Source organism: Tasmannia lanceolata, unplaced genomic scaffold, assembly GCF_043159265.1.
Source record: "Tasmannia lanceolata isolate RefF3 unplaced genomic scaffold, GAP_Taslan_0.1 ptg000019l, whole genome shotgun sequence".
Lineage (NCBI taxonomy): Eukaryota > Viridiplantae > Streptophyta > Magnoliopsida > Canellales > Winteraceae > Tasmannia > Tasmannia lanceolata.
In genome coordinates this window covers 19765943-19782075 of record NW_027518696.1, presented here as the reverse complement: position 1 = coordinate 19782075, position 16133 = coordinate 19765943, and the positions used below count along the sequence as shown (strand labels likewise).

General features: G+C 37.3%; 1 protein-coding gene and 1 long non-coding RNA gene across 2 annotated transcripts in view; both read left to right on the top strand.

Moving 5' to 3' along the window:
* The first annotated feature begins 10205 nt into the window (after positions 1-10205).
* LOC143853374 (uncharacterized) lies at positions 10206-11011 on the top strand. Its single transcript, XR_013237093.1, has 2 exons — positions 10206-10556; positions 10805-11011. It is a non-coding gene; the product is annotated as an uncharacterized LOC143853374 (long non-coding RNA).
* Positions 11012-13396: 2385 nt separating this feature from the next.
* The window catches only part of ALB1 (ALBINA 1), a 44218-nt gene continuing 41481 nt past the window's right edge, over positions 13397-16133 (top strand). The window contains exon 1 of the mRNA XM_077362395.1: positions 13397-13724. Within this exon, the coding sequence (XP_077218510.1) occupies positions 13461-13724 (264 nt within the window). The 5' untranslated portion in view covers positions 13397-13460. The remainder of the gene's footprint in view (positions 13725-16133) is intronic.

Sequence of the window (16133 nt, the reverse complement as noted above, 5' to 3'; positions counted from 1 at the left end):
AGAGTGTTGAACGAATTTTTCAGTCCTTTCCCAAGGTTGAATTGATTTGCTTTATAGAAAAAGCTAGGGTTTTCAAAGAATAGGTAGTTTCCTTTGTGAGGAGTCTCACATTAGCTAGTTTCTTATTTCTCTTCCTTATCTTTCCTTTCTTTTAGTTTTCAAATCAACTTGAATTCCAATTGTGATTACTTTCAAACCAAGGCATACTATTTTATATAAGGTAAATCTTTCAAGACTCTTCTAGAAGCTTTCACACAATGAAAATAACATATATATGAAATATTCCCGTCTAAAAGGGATTGCCCAACGTTGGAACTCTTTTTTGACCTATTTAGAGGCAGAATCAAGAAATATCGTAAAGTAGAAAGTTGTAGATCTCTTCGAGCCGTTCGAAACAAGTATAACAGAATTTTTTTTGAATGCGTAGGTAAAACGTTATGGATATTTTACTAACATGACTATACTAGCCTTTTCTAATTATAACTCTTCCTTCTTTTCATTCTTTTTTTTTCAAAACACATCAAATATGACATCACCATCCCAACTCATCCGTGTGGGGCACCCAACTATATGGGCCACCCATGTGAGGCGCCCACTTTGGTGGCCAACCCACATGGGTGAGCCCACATGGGCCCCACCTCATGGGCTTTTAGCCCAATGGGCCTTATTACATGTATTTTGAGTTTTTTCATCAAAATTTCACTAAAATTCATGAAAATTCTTATTTATAGGGATGAACCCAACCCATATGACATTTATGTTGCACCCTCAACATATGGTCGAACCATCCCCTTTAGAAAAAATAATTTTTCGGACCAAAATGCCCATGTTTGATCATTACGTACTCAAAGGCGACTAGAAATGACCTTAAATTGGATTGCCCCCAAAGGAGAAAGTTAAAAGTAGAAAATCTTCATGGTCAATGCTAAAAAATAGAAATTTTTTAAGTTTGCTTCTTTTGGTGACATTTATATTGCACCCTCAATATATGATCGAACCATCCCCTTTAGAAAAAATAATTTTTCTGACCAAAATGCCCATGTTTGATCATTACGTACCCAAAGGCGACTAGAAATGACCTTAAATTGGATTGCCCCCAAAGGAGAAAGTTAAAGGTAGAAAATCTGCATGGTCAATCCTAAAAATAGAAAATTTTTAAGTTTGCTTCTTTTGGTCGGTAATATCAAATAGGATCATTTGTCATTCCTTAAAAATGCTCAAAATGCCATCGACACTCAAAATTTCCAAATCAAGTGAAACCCCTCAAAAATTCTAAACTTTGCATGTTTTTTAAAATTCATGCAATCACTCAAGATTTCTCTGACACAACTTGGGGGTTAAATGAGACACATTAGAAATGACCAAAATACCCCTATAGTGCAAAAAATCGATGAAAAATAGGAAAAACCCTGAGAAATTTCAAAAATAGCAGGTTTTTCAAAATTCATAGAATAAGCCATAACTTCTTAGACATACCCCGGGGATCAAATGAAACACACTAGAAATAACCAAAATAGCTCCAAGGTGCAAAAATAGGCAAAAATGAGGGAAACCCTGATAAACCCAAAATTAATAGGTTTTCTTATTTGATGTGTTTGATGGGTTTATATTGAAAATCTAGTTTGATGGGTTTTTAATCCAAGTGATGTAAGAGATACATTAAGGATTATATTAAAATTAAATTTTAGGATGCATGCCACATAGTTCGCATATTAGTATAGAGTTAAATGAGAAATTTAAAAGAAATTCAAGAGAGTTAAATTTTGAAATTGAAGACTGGATTATCGGGCAAGAATGCTGCATATGGTGGTAATTTCCCATACCTTTCATTCTCGTAATCAGGTAACGAATCTAGATTTTCCGAATGAAATCGTGCTTTCTACACTTATACAATTTGGCATATAAGTTATAATATCTTATTGTCTGGCATGTTCTCAGGATTTTCGTGGATAACGACCTCGGAGCCAACAACATATTATAACTTAGATACTTAAACCGTACAAGATAGATCGCAATTGGTAAACGATTATAAGTACAACTTATGCACCTAAAAGACCTAGAAAAGCAAATTTTCAAAGGAAGTTGTAGACTTTTAAGGTTTATGTTTAAGTTCCTTAAGAATTAGATGCATATTGAGAAATTAAGATGTTCTGAATATTTTTGTGACTTTTGGATTTACATTGGATTTTTAATGGATTTATCAATTTCAGACCATATTCTAATTTTACAAAGCAACACATATCAATTCTATTCTAATTCGACCAAAACTTTCATAAAAATTCAATAATGATAAAATATGACATTCAGAATATTTGCATATTTTTTGAATTAAAATAAATCTTTTATAAGATTTTTTCTAAATCTGACAGGTGGTAAATTTACAAAGCAACATATATAAATAATATTCTAATTCGATCGTAACTTCTACAGTAACGAGATATTAATATTAGAAGCCTACTGTAAAAATTTCATTGATTTTTATTATGATTTACCACCAATTACAAATCAGAAAAAATCTAAAATTTTGAAAGAAAAACTAAAAACACAATATCAATTCTAATCCTAAAATTATGAAAAAATCACAAAAGATCAAATATGAATTATATTATTTTTTTCTAAATTTTAGCTTCAGAAGATTAGAATTTAATCGAAAAAATCAAATTTTATTGAAAAAATAGTCACTTTATGCGCAAAACGAAGTTATGATTTTAAAACATTTCAAAATTTTCTTCAACAAAAACTCTTAAATATTTATAAGATATTATTCTAAAAATTTTCTTGATTTTTCAAACTCATTTAATATTTATTCGAATTAAAACAGACCTTAAATCAATTAAAATCATATTACATAAATTCAAAAAATCATAAAAAAATTTGGGTGTTATGGAAATAGTAAACAACTACTGGAGCCAAAATTTTAGCCAATTCTGACATATTTTTCTATAGATTTGATTTTTTTTTCATTGAAAAATCACTCTTTCTGGGCAACTGCTCGAAAAGTGATATCGGCGTCAAAACGAGCCAATCTTAGCTGAAAATTTAGGTTTACAGAAGTTTTTAACTATGTTTTAATCTCATAAAGAATCATATTTGAAGAAAACTATTGATTCAGACTACTTGCTTTGAAAACCGAATTCAAACCCATATCGAAAGAGCTTTGAAAGAAAATTAATTTTTAAATCATAGAAAATTAATTTTCAGGTAAAAATCTGGATTTAAAAATAAGATGATTCATATTAGATCATATCAAAATTTCATCCAAAAATACAACCGTATGCATCATCTTTGAAAGAAAACTCAAAAACCTAACCTAGCATGCTTTTTCTAGTTCCTAGTTTTCAAGGGAGACGAATACTAACCGTTAATCGCTTTTCCTTGTCTCTAGGGCTGGTAATCTAAGATATACGCTTTGACCAGCCCTTAATACACCTTAGAAAATCCGAAGATCGAAGAATTATAACCCCAAATTAAAGTATGTTGAAGAGGAGAAGAAGATATCCAAGTATGCTTCAATGGAACCCACTTGAAAGTAATGAATTATGACCCAAATAGTATAGGACGAATTTTTTTGAAAGGGGAATCGATTAAACATAAAATTTGTTAAAAAGATACTCAGAAATAGAATTTGTTAAAAATAGAAATTATACTCAGAAATAGAAAATATATTAAATATAAAATTTGTTAAAAATATTATTTCCAACAACTTTTATGTTAGACCTCCGACCAAATCTCGTCGGGGATGGCAGGAAAAGTAACTTTTCCAATTTGATTCTTGAAAGAGGGTTTAAAGCTAAACTGAAATCTTTAATTCAATATAACTTCTTATATCCTCAAAATTAGGAAATGAACAAAGCATAAAAGTTGTTACAAATATTATTTCTAACAATTTTTATGTTTAGACCTTCTGCCAAATCTCGCTGGAGATGGACAGAAAATAGAAAATCATCATTTTAAATCCTATTTTAAACTGAAATATTAAAATCAACATAACTTACTCAATTCTCAACCAAAGCTTATTAATCTTATATGTATTTGGATCTAGAGAAAGTTTCTACAACTTTCATGTTGAACTTTCTGGCCAATTTTGCCCCTAAAGTTACAGAACACGAAAATCAAATACAAAAATTAAGAAAATTCAAGATTTCCTTTCTTACCTTAGCTTTTCTCCCAAAATTTTCTTCTGCACATCAAATCCTTCACTAAAACTTTGCAAAAGCTTTTCATTACAGCAAAGATTTGATCTCCCAAATCTCACAGTTTTTTCTCTCTATTTTTTCTATTTTCTTCAAATTTTCTTAATTTTTCTTTTTGATTTTTAAGTCTAATTGAATTAGGCTTAGCATGCCACTTGACATCTGGATTTCCATATGTCAAGGCTGCTACAATCCTCTCTCTTACTTAGCTAAAGGCTTAGAATTTTTCACAAAAATTCTTTCTCCTCATTTTTCTATAAATCCCCTTGGACATTAATTATACTTACAAGTTTGCCATTTGTTTGAATTTACCAATTTACCCTTGTATACATTGTTGGTTAAAACTCAAATTCAAGTGATTTTAATTTGGTTTCCAAACACATAGAAATCCCTTGTTTTGGACTTGCAATCCATATTTGGGAAATACTCGCTCTCACCATCTCTATGCCTTGATCTTGCTATGACTTTGAGAGATTGGTTTAGGAAACACATGTAATCTATATCAAGAGTGTCTTAGAGAGCCTTATTGTGCATTCAAGCATCAAGGAAGGCTAAGCAATTATTATTATTATTCTTAATCGTCTCCCTCATCTCTACCAGTTTCAAGGTCATGCAATGAGGGTGGAGAGGATATTGAAATCTAGTCTGGCCTCGGCGAAAGCACTAAACAAGGCTTGATAAATCAAGGGGGTTAGATCATCTTATCAAGGTACGTGGGGTCAATACAGCTATGAGCCCGACTATTGGTCGGCATTCACCTCAATCTAAATCGATCTGATCACGTCCAATTGGCACACACGGGCCCACGAGGCCCAAAAAGTGGCTCCCTTCTCATTTCCCCTTAAAGAAATTGCCATGTATAGATGCTCTTATCGTAGAAAAAGAAAAAAAGGAAAAGAGTTAACTATATTTCTATAATAGACATACCCTGCATATTTCCTCAGATTTGACCCTATCCAAAACCTTCTGCCCTCTACCTATATATATCTAAACAAATCCAATTCATTGTACAAAAAGAAGAAGAGAAGAGAGAGATGGCAGTATTGAGTATTCGTAGCTTGGTTGTGGCCATTTTGGTGAGTGGGATCGTTGTTTCGCTTGGAAATGGAGTTTGGGGGCAAGGATGTGATGTGGGGGCACTGGTGTCACAATGCGGCAAGTTCGTTCAGATCCCTGGACCACCAACCACTCCTTCTCCTGAGTGTTGTGCTCAAGTGCAGAAGACCGACTTCCCGTGCGCTTGCAAGTCCGTAACCAAAGCAGTGGAGCTGGTCATTAGCATGCCTAAAGTCGTCGGCGTTGCCAAATCTTGTGGACGCCCACTTGCCTCGGGTACCAAATGCGGCAGTAAGAAACCTAACCCTAACCATAACTCTCTCTCTCTCTCTCTCTGCATATTTAGGGTTGTCAATGGACCCGATGGACCCAAAGGATTTGACTGTTAATGGACAGGATTTGGGCAATGCAGTTGGGTCCAGTTGAGTCTGTTGGATCCATAACCTAAGGTCCGAAATTATTTCTGATCGTAACCTAGATGTAGCTACAAAATCCGATGGAACGTCCTTGTTCTGAATGGAGGATGCCAATGCTTGAAAATATCCATCAAATTTTCGTTCACTTATTTATATTCGTGAGGGGTATTTTTGTCATATTTAAAACTGTACTCAAAACAAAAAATAGTATTCTAGGACACCCTGATGGATGGTCCGATTCGAAATGGATAATGACCCAAACTCAGAAACTATCATTACAAGCACAATGATCTAAGGAGTAGTTAAATCTTGGAACTTAGACTTGTATTGCTCGAACCACATTTTCTTACTTGAGCTGGTTGACTCAATGATTTGCAACCAATCTTTTCCCGCATGTATACTTATTTAAAAATAATAATGAGTTAAGAGATGCATCCCAATTTTTTGATCGCCGTTTAAAATTGTTTCTAGCAATTTTCTTGTCAACGAATTTGTAGTGAATAGTTAATTGAAAATACTTCTTCTATTATGATATCTCATTTCTCCTATTTGTTAACATTTTCTATTTTCTTGATCATGTGTATTTTCAGGTTATACGGTTCCAATGGCATGATTTGGGGCTAGAGATAGGAATAAAGGCAGCACTGTTTTGGTAATGACTAAAGTGGGAGATAGAAAGTTCATATAAACTAATAAGAACTTGTTCTTTCGTATTTGAGCTATTCGATTAGCACAATATGTATGGAGTTTGGCTGTAAGTGTTGCCTATAATATAATCTATCTATTAAACATGCGTCTCTCCTTTGTCATTTGCTGTGTTTCCATGTAAATTTTTTATTGAAAAACGTTTTCCAATAATTTTTTTTACTGGAAATTTTCCTTTGGCAGGCGACTTTTTTTACACCTCATGCATATCATGAGCGGGGCCATCATTTTATAGCGTGAGTTAATTTTGAAATATAAGCATGTATAAAATATATGGGGGCCACCATTTTACATCTCGTTTTTCATATGATAGTGCCCACGACCATCTCTGTTAGACCGAAAATCGGTAACAGGTACGACAGTGACGTAAGAGCTGTTCTGGATTACCAGAGGGACTGAGTCATGGGGGACCAGAGTGAAGCGAAGTGGAGGGCAGGACTGAGTCCTGCTGAGAGAGCTAAGTCCTGCACAAAGGCAAGCGAGGTCAGAAGACCAACCCGGGTTTTACTCCGGACAGGCCCTTCGACACTCAAGTCAGTATGAGCAGGCGTGCAGAGCTAGTTCTAAGAGTTTAGGGTGGAGAGAAGGTTTTTCATTACCCTTGGTTTGAACTTTGAACTCCCTTTTATAGAGGGAAACTCGATGACGTGTCCAGGACAGGTGGCGGCCTGCTACAGGCTGGAGTTCACCTACTCCAAGACAGGTGTCCAGGACAGGTGGCGGCCTGCTACAGGCTGGAGTTCACCTACTCCAAGACAGGTGTCCAGGACAGGTGGCGGCACAGGTGGCGGCCTGCTACAGGCTGGAGTTCACCTACTCCCAGGACAGGTGGCGGCCTGCTAGAGGCTGGTGTTTTTACACCCCATCAATCTCTATCCGAACCATGTATATGCCAGGGCCAATGATCTCCACCCAAATCCAAACGTAGGTGGGGCCAACCATTTTGCAACATGTTTTGATAAGGTGGGTCCTACCAACTCCGCTCAACCCACGCATCGAGTGGGGCCAGACATTTTGTATCATGTTGTGATAAGTGGGTCTAGGGGCGGAGCCAGGAAATTACACTGGGGGCATGGCCACTAAGCATGCACGTAAAGCCACTAAACTAAACTAGCTAAGCATGCATGCAAGGCCATAAAATATAAAATGGATTTTGCAATTCATTGAGGAGCCATACCCCCCACCCCCAACATGCTATATGTGCCTCTGCCCCTGAGTGGGTCCCACGATCTCCACCACAACCCATGTTGTAGGGCAATTACCAAGCATAGCATGAGAGTAGAGCAAAAAGGACAGGTTTTGGAGATTTGAGTGAGCAAGTTCCTGAATTTGCTGGTTGAAACGCTAACCAGCCCCTCTCTCTCTCTCTCTCTCTCTCTCTCTCTCTCTCTCTCTCTCGTGCTCTATTGTTTCACATCAAAATCAAAATTGGGAAACAAATTTAAGGGAAGCATATCTAAAATACCATCTGCTTGGATTTAAACGAAAAAAAAAAAAAAAAAAAAAACTAAATAAATTTAAGGGATGCATATCTAAAATACCATATGCTTGGATTTAAACGGAAAAAAAAAACTAGAGCGTGTTCGGCAATTATTCTCCACACGGCTTCTCTCTAGTGGACGAACGGAGAGAATATGAATTGACCAAAGCGACTGCATGGCTATGAAAAAATGGGTGGAAATCTCATTCTCGATCACACTTAGGTTTGCCGAACCACATCCTGGGGCAGCGCTACTTGTAGCATAAGGGGGGCAGCTGCCTCTGTTGAGTTGGGCCAAACTCCTTAATAGGCCCAACTCAATTGGGCCCAGCCTTATGTATAAACTTCCCCCCTTGTGTGTAATGCCCACCTTAGGTATAACCTACCCCCCTTATGTATAAATCCACTGACCACATCCTTCTAATTCTTTCATTCGTAAATTCTTTTGCCAAAAAAATAATATTTTTTCACAGCTGGTTTGCCTCTTTGTTGTTAATAACAAAAAGTTTATTCTAAGAATGCCTATGCTTGTCTCTATTTAGGGGCAGTCATGACTGCCCGCCCCTCAATACTATTGCCTTTTGTCAGTATTGTACAGACGGGCGGTTTTATTGACTGCCAGTAAAAACCGACTTCCTTGTACTGAAAAGTGCCATAAACAACATGGCCAGCTTATCTGACTGTTAGATCGTGTCAGATTGCAATTCTATAGTTCAAATCAACTCTAGACTGACTGTTGGATTTAGCAAAACCGTCATCATCATGATGATGATTATGTGCAAATTAAGTGCAAAGTACGCCAAGGAGAACCAGTAACGTCGTACAACCTAGGTACCACTGCCGTGTGTGGACGGTGTGTTGCAATGTCCCGTGGTCTCACCATTTGCAATACCATTTAATTTTAAAAAAATAGGAAAAAGTGGCGGAATTCTTACTAACCCATTTTCCCAAAGTAAAACATTTTGGTTTTCAAAAATCATTTTCAAAATCTCTTTTATTTTGAAAATCTCCAACAGTTTTTACCATAAAACCGGGTTGGGTAGCCATTGATTCTCCGGTTCATTTTTTAGCAAAAGCTCAGCCCGAGTCCAACCCATATTGCACCCCTACTAATGAAGTTGTTCGGAATGTAGAAATTTTGGAATATAAGGATACCTATATATCCCTATACACTCTCTGAGGATGGAGAGGATATATTGAAATATCATCTGGCCTCGGCTGAAGCACGACTTTGATCGTGTTAGGATCATCCTAGCAACGTGGGGTCAACAGCTATTGGTGGCACACACAAGGCCCAAAAAGTGGCTCTTCCGATGGATGATAGCAAATCTCTCAAAAATATTACCATGTATCGGTGCCATGATTTTAAATTTCGGCCGAAATCCGAAATTTCAGATTTCGGTCTAGACCGAAACTGAAATTTGGAATTTTGCGAAATACCAAATTTCGAAATTTAATGTATTTAAAAAAAATAAAAAAAAAACTGTTACAAAATTTCAGCCTAAATTTTGGAATTTCGGAAATTAATTAAATAATATTTTTTAATTATTACCGAATTTCGGCACTAAATTTCGGATTTCGGTGGGGTCCGAAATGGGTACCGAAACCGAAATTTAAAACCTTAATTCGGTGCTATCCTTGTCAAAATGAAAAGAAAAAGGAAAAAAGTTACCTAAATTTCTATAACAGGCATACCCTGCAAATAACAACAAATACAATGAACTCGTGGCACAAGACTTCTGAATATTTGAGCCGTTTTACAAAGTATGCAGGTGCTTCATAAATATAATCTTCACAGATACCAAAAAAAATAGTCTCTACCACACATTTCTCATGCATTCTTACAGCTGCATGCAGAGCAATTGTAACGTAATACAAAACCATGCCATATTCATGACCATTGGTGAAAAAACCGAGGCAAAAGATACAGCAGAACCCAATTCCTTCTCTCGATCCTCTCCCTATATATAGCCAATTCACTGTACAAAGGAGCCAAAAGTAGGAAGAAGAAGAAGAGAAAAGTATGGCAATTATGAGCATTCGTAGCTTGGTTGTGGCCTTTTTTGTGGGTTCCATTGTTGTTTCACATGGAAATGGAGTTTGGGGGCAAGGATGCGATATAAAGGGAATGATAGCACAGTGCTACCAGTTCGTTCAAATGCCTGGCCCATTCACCGCTCCTTCTCCACAGTGTTGTGCCCTAGTTCAGAAGGCCAACTTGCCATGCGCTTGCACGTACATTACTAAAGACATTGAGAAGGTCATTAGCATGCCCAAACTTGTCAATGTCGCCAAATCTTGTGGCCGCCCACTTGGCTCCGGTACCAAATGCGGAAGTAAGAAACTAAACCCTAACCAACTCTAAGGGCACGTTTGGCTGCCAAGAATTTGTACGTTTTCATGATAGATCGGGCATCTTCGAGTGGAGATGAGGGTGAAGTCCCTGAAAATCACAAAACAAGATCCCGAAAATGGCTGTCCTTGTGATAAGAAGTTGCTAAAAATCTAGAAAATGTTGATCCAGTTTTGAGCAGAGTTTTTTGTTTCCGATTTTTATCAACTTCTCATCACCATTTTCGGGACTTTGTTTCCTTTTCAGGGACTTCATCGTCATCTCCACTTGAAGATGCCTTATTTATCGTGACAACAAATTCCTGGCAGCCAAACGTGCCCTAATTAACACCAACTCTAACAACTTAAGTTGAAGTAGGTGGTGCTATTTCTTGGTGTCCCATAGAAATTAATGAACTTTATCATTTAAAACGTTATTACATTTAGGTGATGAGTTCCAATTTCTTGGTCACGAATATAAAATGTTTTTTAGCAATTTTGTTGCCATCAAATTTATATTTAATACTTAATTGAAAAATAATTTTTTATAATGATGATATCTCATATCTCCTTGAGTGTTTAGATTTTTTTTATATTTTTTATTTCTTGATGTGTATTTTCAGGTTATATTGTTCCTCGAATGGTATGATTTTGGGCGAGAGAGGGGAATAAAGGCAGCGGGTACGAATAAAGATGGATGATTTACAAATAAGAACTTGTTTTTTTTGTATTTGAGCTATTTGAATAGCATAATATGGTGTATGGCTCCAACTGGTGCCTATTATATATCTATCTATAATATATCCTTGACTTGTTTCTTTCCTTTGTCATTCGTTTTTTTTCCCAAAGAAAATTTTATTGAAAAACATTTTCTATAGAAAATTTCTACCATGGAATTTTCCTATGGTGGAATTTTTCTACACCTCAGCTTGATTAGTCCTTCCGTGATGAATTGTTGGCACCAGTCTCACATTTGTCTTTGTGGACCCAGGAGAAAGGGGACTTCGTGGGAAGAGTATTGTCCCATGAGTGAAGCAAGGAGGTCAATCGATCTAGGTCTAGTTAAATAAATGTTTGCTAATTGGCAATTTAAAATACTCTTCAAGTAATTAAATGTTATTTAATGGATGAAAATGGGAGAATTTATAATCCGTAGCTGGCACACATTCCTTTCCACAAAAGATCAATACACCGAGCACTACAGTTAGACCGATTTGATTTGTTGATGCATCTGGAGCCCACCATTAAAATCTCACGTTTTGAAGTGGTAAGGCCTACTACATACGGTGAGGCCCATCATTTGCACCCATGAGTACGCCCACCATCCCTATCCAAATCCTTGCATAAGGTGGGTCCCAGCCAACTCCACTGAAACCCATGCAACGGATGGGACTTTACCATTTTGCCACATATTTTGATTGGGTGGGTCCTACAATCTCCACCCAAGCGCATGAAGAGTTTGGGGCCACCATTTTACACCTTGAACAATGCAGCCCTCACATATACTTACAAATTCTTAGCGGGGCCCAACAATTAATGGTTTGAAGAAGGTGGACACCATAAAAAGTATCAAATAAGTGTTTTTTGGGGACCGTAAAAATCCTTTTACAGCTCTTTAAATATAAAAGACAAGAAACATGAGCGTCATGTATCAAATATGTTTGTGGTGAAATCATTTCTCATCTTTTAAAGGGGATGATATCTTTGCCCGCTTTTCTTCCCCTGGGCACCCCTTGTAGTGTTAAAAATAGAAGTCATAAATGCACAATAGAAGGGTGTACCGGGCTAATATTTCACTTCCCAAGGGTATGAAAGTGGAGTAGTCATCCGGTGTAAACCTGTATAGTCCAATATTTTTTAAAAAGTAAGATACAGCCCACGCCACAGCATGATTCAAACTATCTATCTGATGGGCCACAACGTAAATAACTTGTGCCCGAAAAATCATTTCCATAGGATGATCCTAGCCCTCCAATTTATAAAGGAACAGCATATCATGGATGATCCAAACCGTCCATTTGATAGGCACAACCTATTTACATTGTGGCCCATCAAATGGACGGTTTGGATCATTGAGATTTTATATGGTTTGGGCCATATAGTCTAGTGTTTTCCACAAAGTACTGTATGGCCCACTCCATAGGATGATCCCCGCAAAGTAAGTAGGTAATTGTGCCCTAGAAATCATTTCCATAGGATGATCCTAAACCTACAATCTAAAAAGGTTTCGACAATGTGCAGTCCCTCTCTATAGATCAGGCGATTATTTTCATCAAAGGGTTATAATAATCCCATGGAAACGATTTCTTGGGGAAAAACTGTTTACATTTTGGATCAACAAATGGACGGTTTGGATTATCCCATGTAGTGGGCCGTACAGTGCTTTCTGAAAAATATTGGACTATACGCCCAGGCCCTACAAGATCTCCAAATCATCCTATCGTGTGGCCGTACATTACTTCTTAAAACACTAGTCAATAGAGAATTTATATGATGGGTGGCCGTGAAAACACGTGAAGTCTAAAAGAGTAGGTATGGCCCGCTTTTTTTTATGATCCAAACCATTCAGCTGTTTGGGCACAATGTAAATAGGTTGTGCCCCAAAAATCATTTCCATAGGATGATTCTAACCCTCTGATCTGAATATGTAGTGCCCCAAAAATCATTTATGGAATCTTCTACAAATCGGAGGGTTAGGATCATCCTATGGAAATGATTTTTGGGGTACAACCTATTTACGTTGTGCCCAAACAGATGAACGGTTTGGATCATAAAAAAAAAGTGGGTCGTACCTACTTTTTTTAGACTTCACGTGTTTTCACGGCCACCCATCATATAAATTCTCAATAACTCAATATATCCAGAGTATATGGCCCATCATATGGACGGTTTGGCCTTATTTTTAAAAAAGCAGGACAACACCATAGGATGATCCAAACTGTGATGGCCATAACGTAAATACCTTCATTTCCATATGATGATTCTAGCCCTCTCTATAAAGGTTTCTGTAATATGCAGTTCATCTATAAATCTGAGGGTTGGGATCATCCTACATAAATGATTTTTTTGGGCACAACCTATTTACGTTATGGCCCATCATATGGGCGGTTTGGATCATCCTATGGTGTGGTCCGTACGTACTTTTTTAAAAGTGAAGGACTATAAGGGCTTACACCCTGTAAAATCTCATATATCCATACACCATATAATTTCTCCCATATAAATATTCGTGAAAGTGATAACGAGATAAGGGATCTCTCTCTCTCTCTCTCTGTTCTAATGGCTGCTTCTCCAACAGCTCCCAGCTCAAATTCTCTTACTCGTATCCAATCTTGCATTTTCCCTTCCTTCAAACGACACTCTCTTCTCTCTTCTTCGCGGCCCAAGCGCTCTTACAGTCGCTTGGAAATTCAAGCGCGTGTCCTTCGTCCCATGGCTACTTCCACTCTCGAATCAACCAACGGTTCCGTAATCGCTCCCGAGAAACCCGATAGTTCTAGCTACGGCCGGCGGTATTTTCCCCTAGCTGCTGTAGTTGGGCAGGTGACATGTTTTCCCCCTTGTCCCCCTTTTTAAAAATGTTATATTTTGTTTCTATTTTGGTGCTAGGTGAGTTTGAATTTTGAGTTTTTGATTCAATGTTCTGATGCCCTTGTTTTCTATTGAAATGTGTAGTTCGAATTTTCATGTTTTTTTTTTTTTTTTTTGCGTTTCTTTTCCCCCCCCTTTATTTGGGTATCTTTCAGGAAGGCTAGTCTCTGCATTTTCTTAGAAGTGTTACTTTATGGTCAATTTGGGTGTGCAGACCAACTGCATTATGGGTGCAAATTTTTTTTCTTAAGAGTGTTGCATTATGGTCAATTTGGGTGTACAAACCAACTGCATTTTGGGTGCAATTTTTTGTAAACTGCAACCCAAAAAGTGATATGTGCATATAATTATGGTGTTTATGGGGTAGTTGTTTTTTTTAACCCGGAATTTATCTAGGAACCTGGGCTAGCACCTTACATTTTATTGATGAATGAAAAAAAAATACATGAGTGGGACATAGCACCTTACCTCAAACCCAACAAAAAGAAACAAAAACTACATAATTCGAATGCTAGGAATACCTAGAAAATCTTACCTCATAGCGCCCCTAGCCAATCTAGGGAGGTCTCCATTGATAGAACGTGCTATTTCCTTTATTGTCACAAGCGAAATTCGCAAGGAAGTAGGCTACCTGGTCAGCCTCTCTATATTGATGAGATATCCTTGGCTTAATATCTAGAAGAAGATCTTGAAGTTCTAGACCATGGTGGATCCTTCTTGGTATTAATCACATCTATTAGCACTTTACTATCTGATTCAAAGCAAACTTCAGAAACCCTAAGAGCCTTGCAATACCTAAGTCTGTCAACCATACTTCTCGCTTCCGCTTGTAGGCTACTGCCGACATCATAATATGTGAAAAGGCAAAGATCATCTTACCCATATAATTTCTAATAACTCCTCCACCATCATAATTTCCGGGATTCCCTTTATATGCTCCATCAATATTTAGCTTTACCTCTCCTTGCGCCTCGCTTTAACCCACACCACTTTCATCATCTTATGGAAATTTACCATTTTAGGAATAATCCCTATAGCACTTAACGCCGAACATTCCCAATGAGAACACTCTTGGGACGGCGTGAAGGATTTAGATAACATCTTACACCATATCAATATTTCGCCGATGATTACATTAATAGGCTTGGCAATTCCCTCCATACGTCGTTTACATCGCTCCCTCCAAATCTCCCAAGTTATTAGAGATGGGATGACTTTTAAGGTAAAACCATAATATGAATTTCTTTTCCTCTTTGATATTTCAAACCCTTACAGAATCATGGCGCATATAGGCTGGTTGAGTATAATTGGAACCTGTAGAATGTTGGCAAAATGAACCCATAGAAAATTTTCCAAATCACTCTCAACAAAAACATGATCCAGCTCTTCTTCCTCAGGCACATCGCAAAATGTGCACATAGATGGGGTGGGAATGAATATGTCCTTGAGCCTGCCATCCACGGGGACAGCTTTCACAAAAACTTTCCATATAAAACAGCTGATTTTAAGAGGAAGATCTTTCCAAATATAATTTGGCCATCTTTTCTTTGGAATACAATTGTGTCTGACTTTTCTTAACTGAGGCATGAAATAATTTTGTGTTTCTATCCCCTTTTGCCAATCATTTTTCCTTCGATTTTTTTCTCATGAATATCTCCTCCTTAAGAAGAGCTTGGTGAAGATTTTGTCTAGCAATGGCTAACTGCTCACCATTTGAGACGGATGGATTCTCATCATGAGCATTCTCAGCCACAACCACCAAATCTTCAGCCTCTCTAATGTTTTGAAAAACATCCCCAAAGACGTCCTTATTCCAGCGTCTAAGTTTACCTTTCAACATTTTCAATTTGGCTGTCTGAGCATAAAAATTATTCCCAAAGATCGGAACCTGCCAATCCTCTCTTACTACTGCCATAAATCTTTCACCAATAGTCCACATTTGTTGAAACCGAAAGGGTCTTCTAATAACCATACTCAAATTAATGAAAGAAACTAGAAGAGGTGCATGATCAGAGCAAGTTCTAGCCAAGTGGATGGACTAACTTTAATCTGGATATTCTACTCATTCCAGACACTATTAGAGAGGACTCTATCCAGTCTTTCTTTCACCCTGCTTCCTGCCTCCTGGTTATTACATCTAGTGAACTTGTTACCCTCATAGCCAGTATCAACTGGGCCAGCACCATCTATTGCATCTTAGAAATCATGAATTGATCTCAATGAAGGAATTCTACCACCAACTTTCTCATCAGCTCTCAGGATTGCATTAAAATCCCGTCCAACCATCCACTTTTCATTTATATTACTGCTACGTTCAACTAGATATTCCCAAAGTTGCCTTCTCTCCATGATAGAACAACT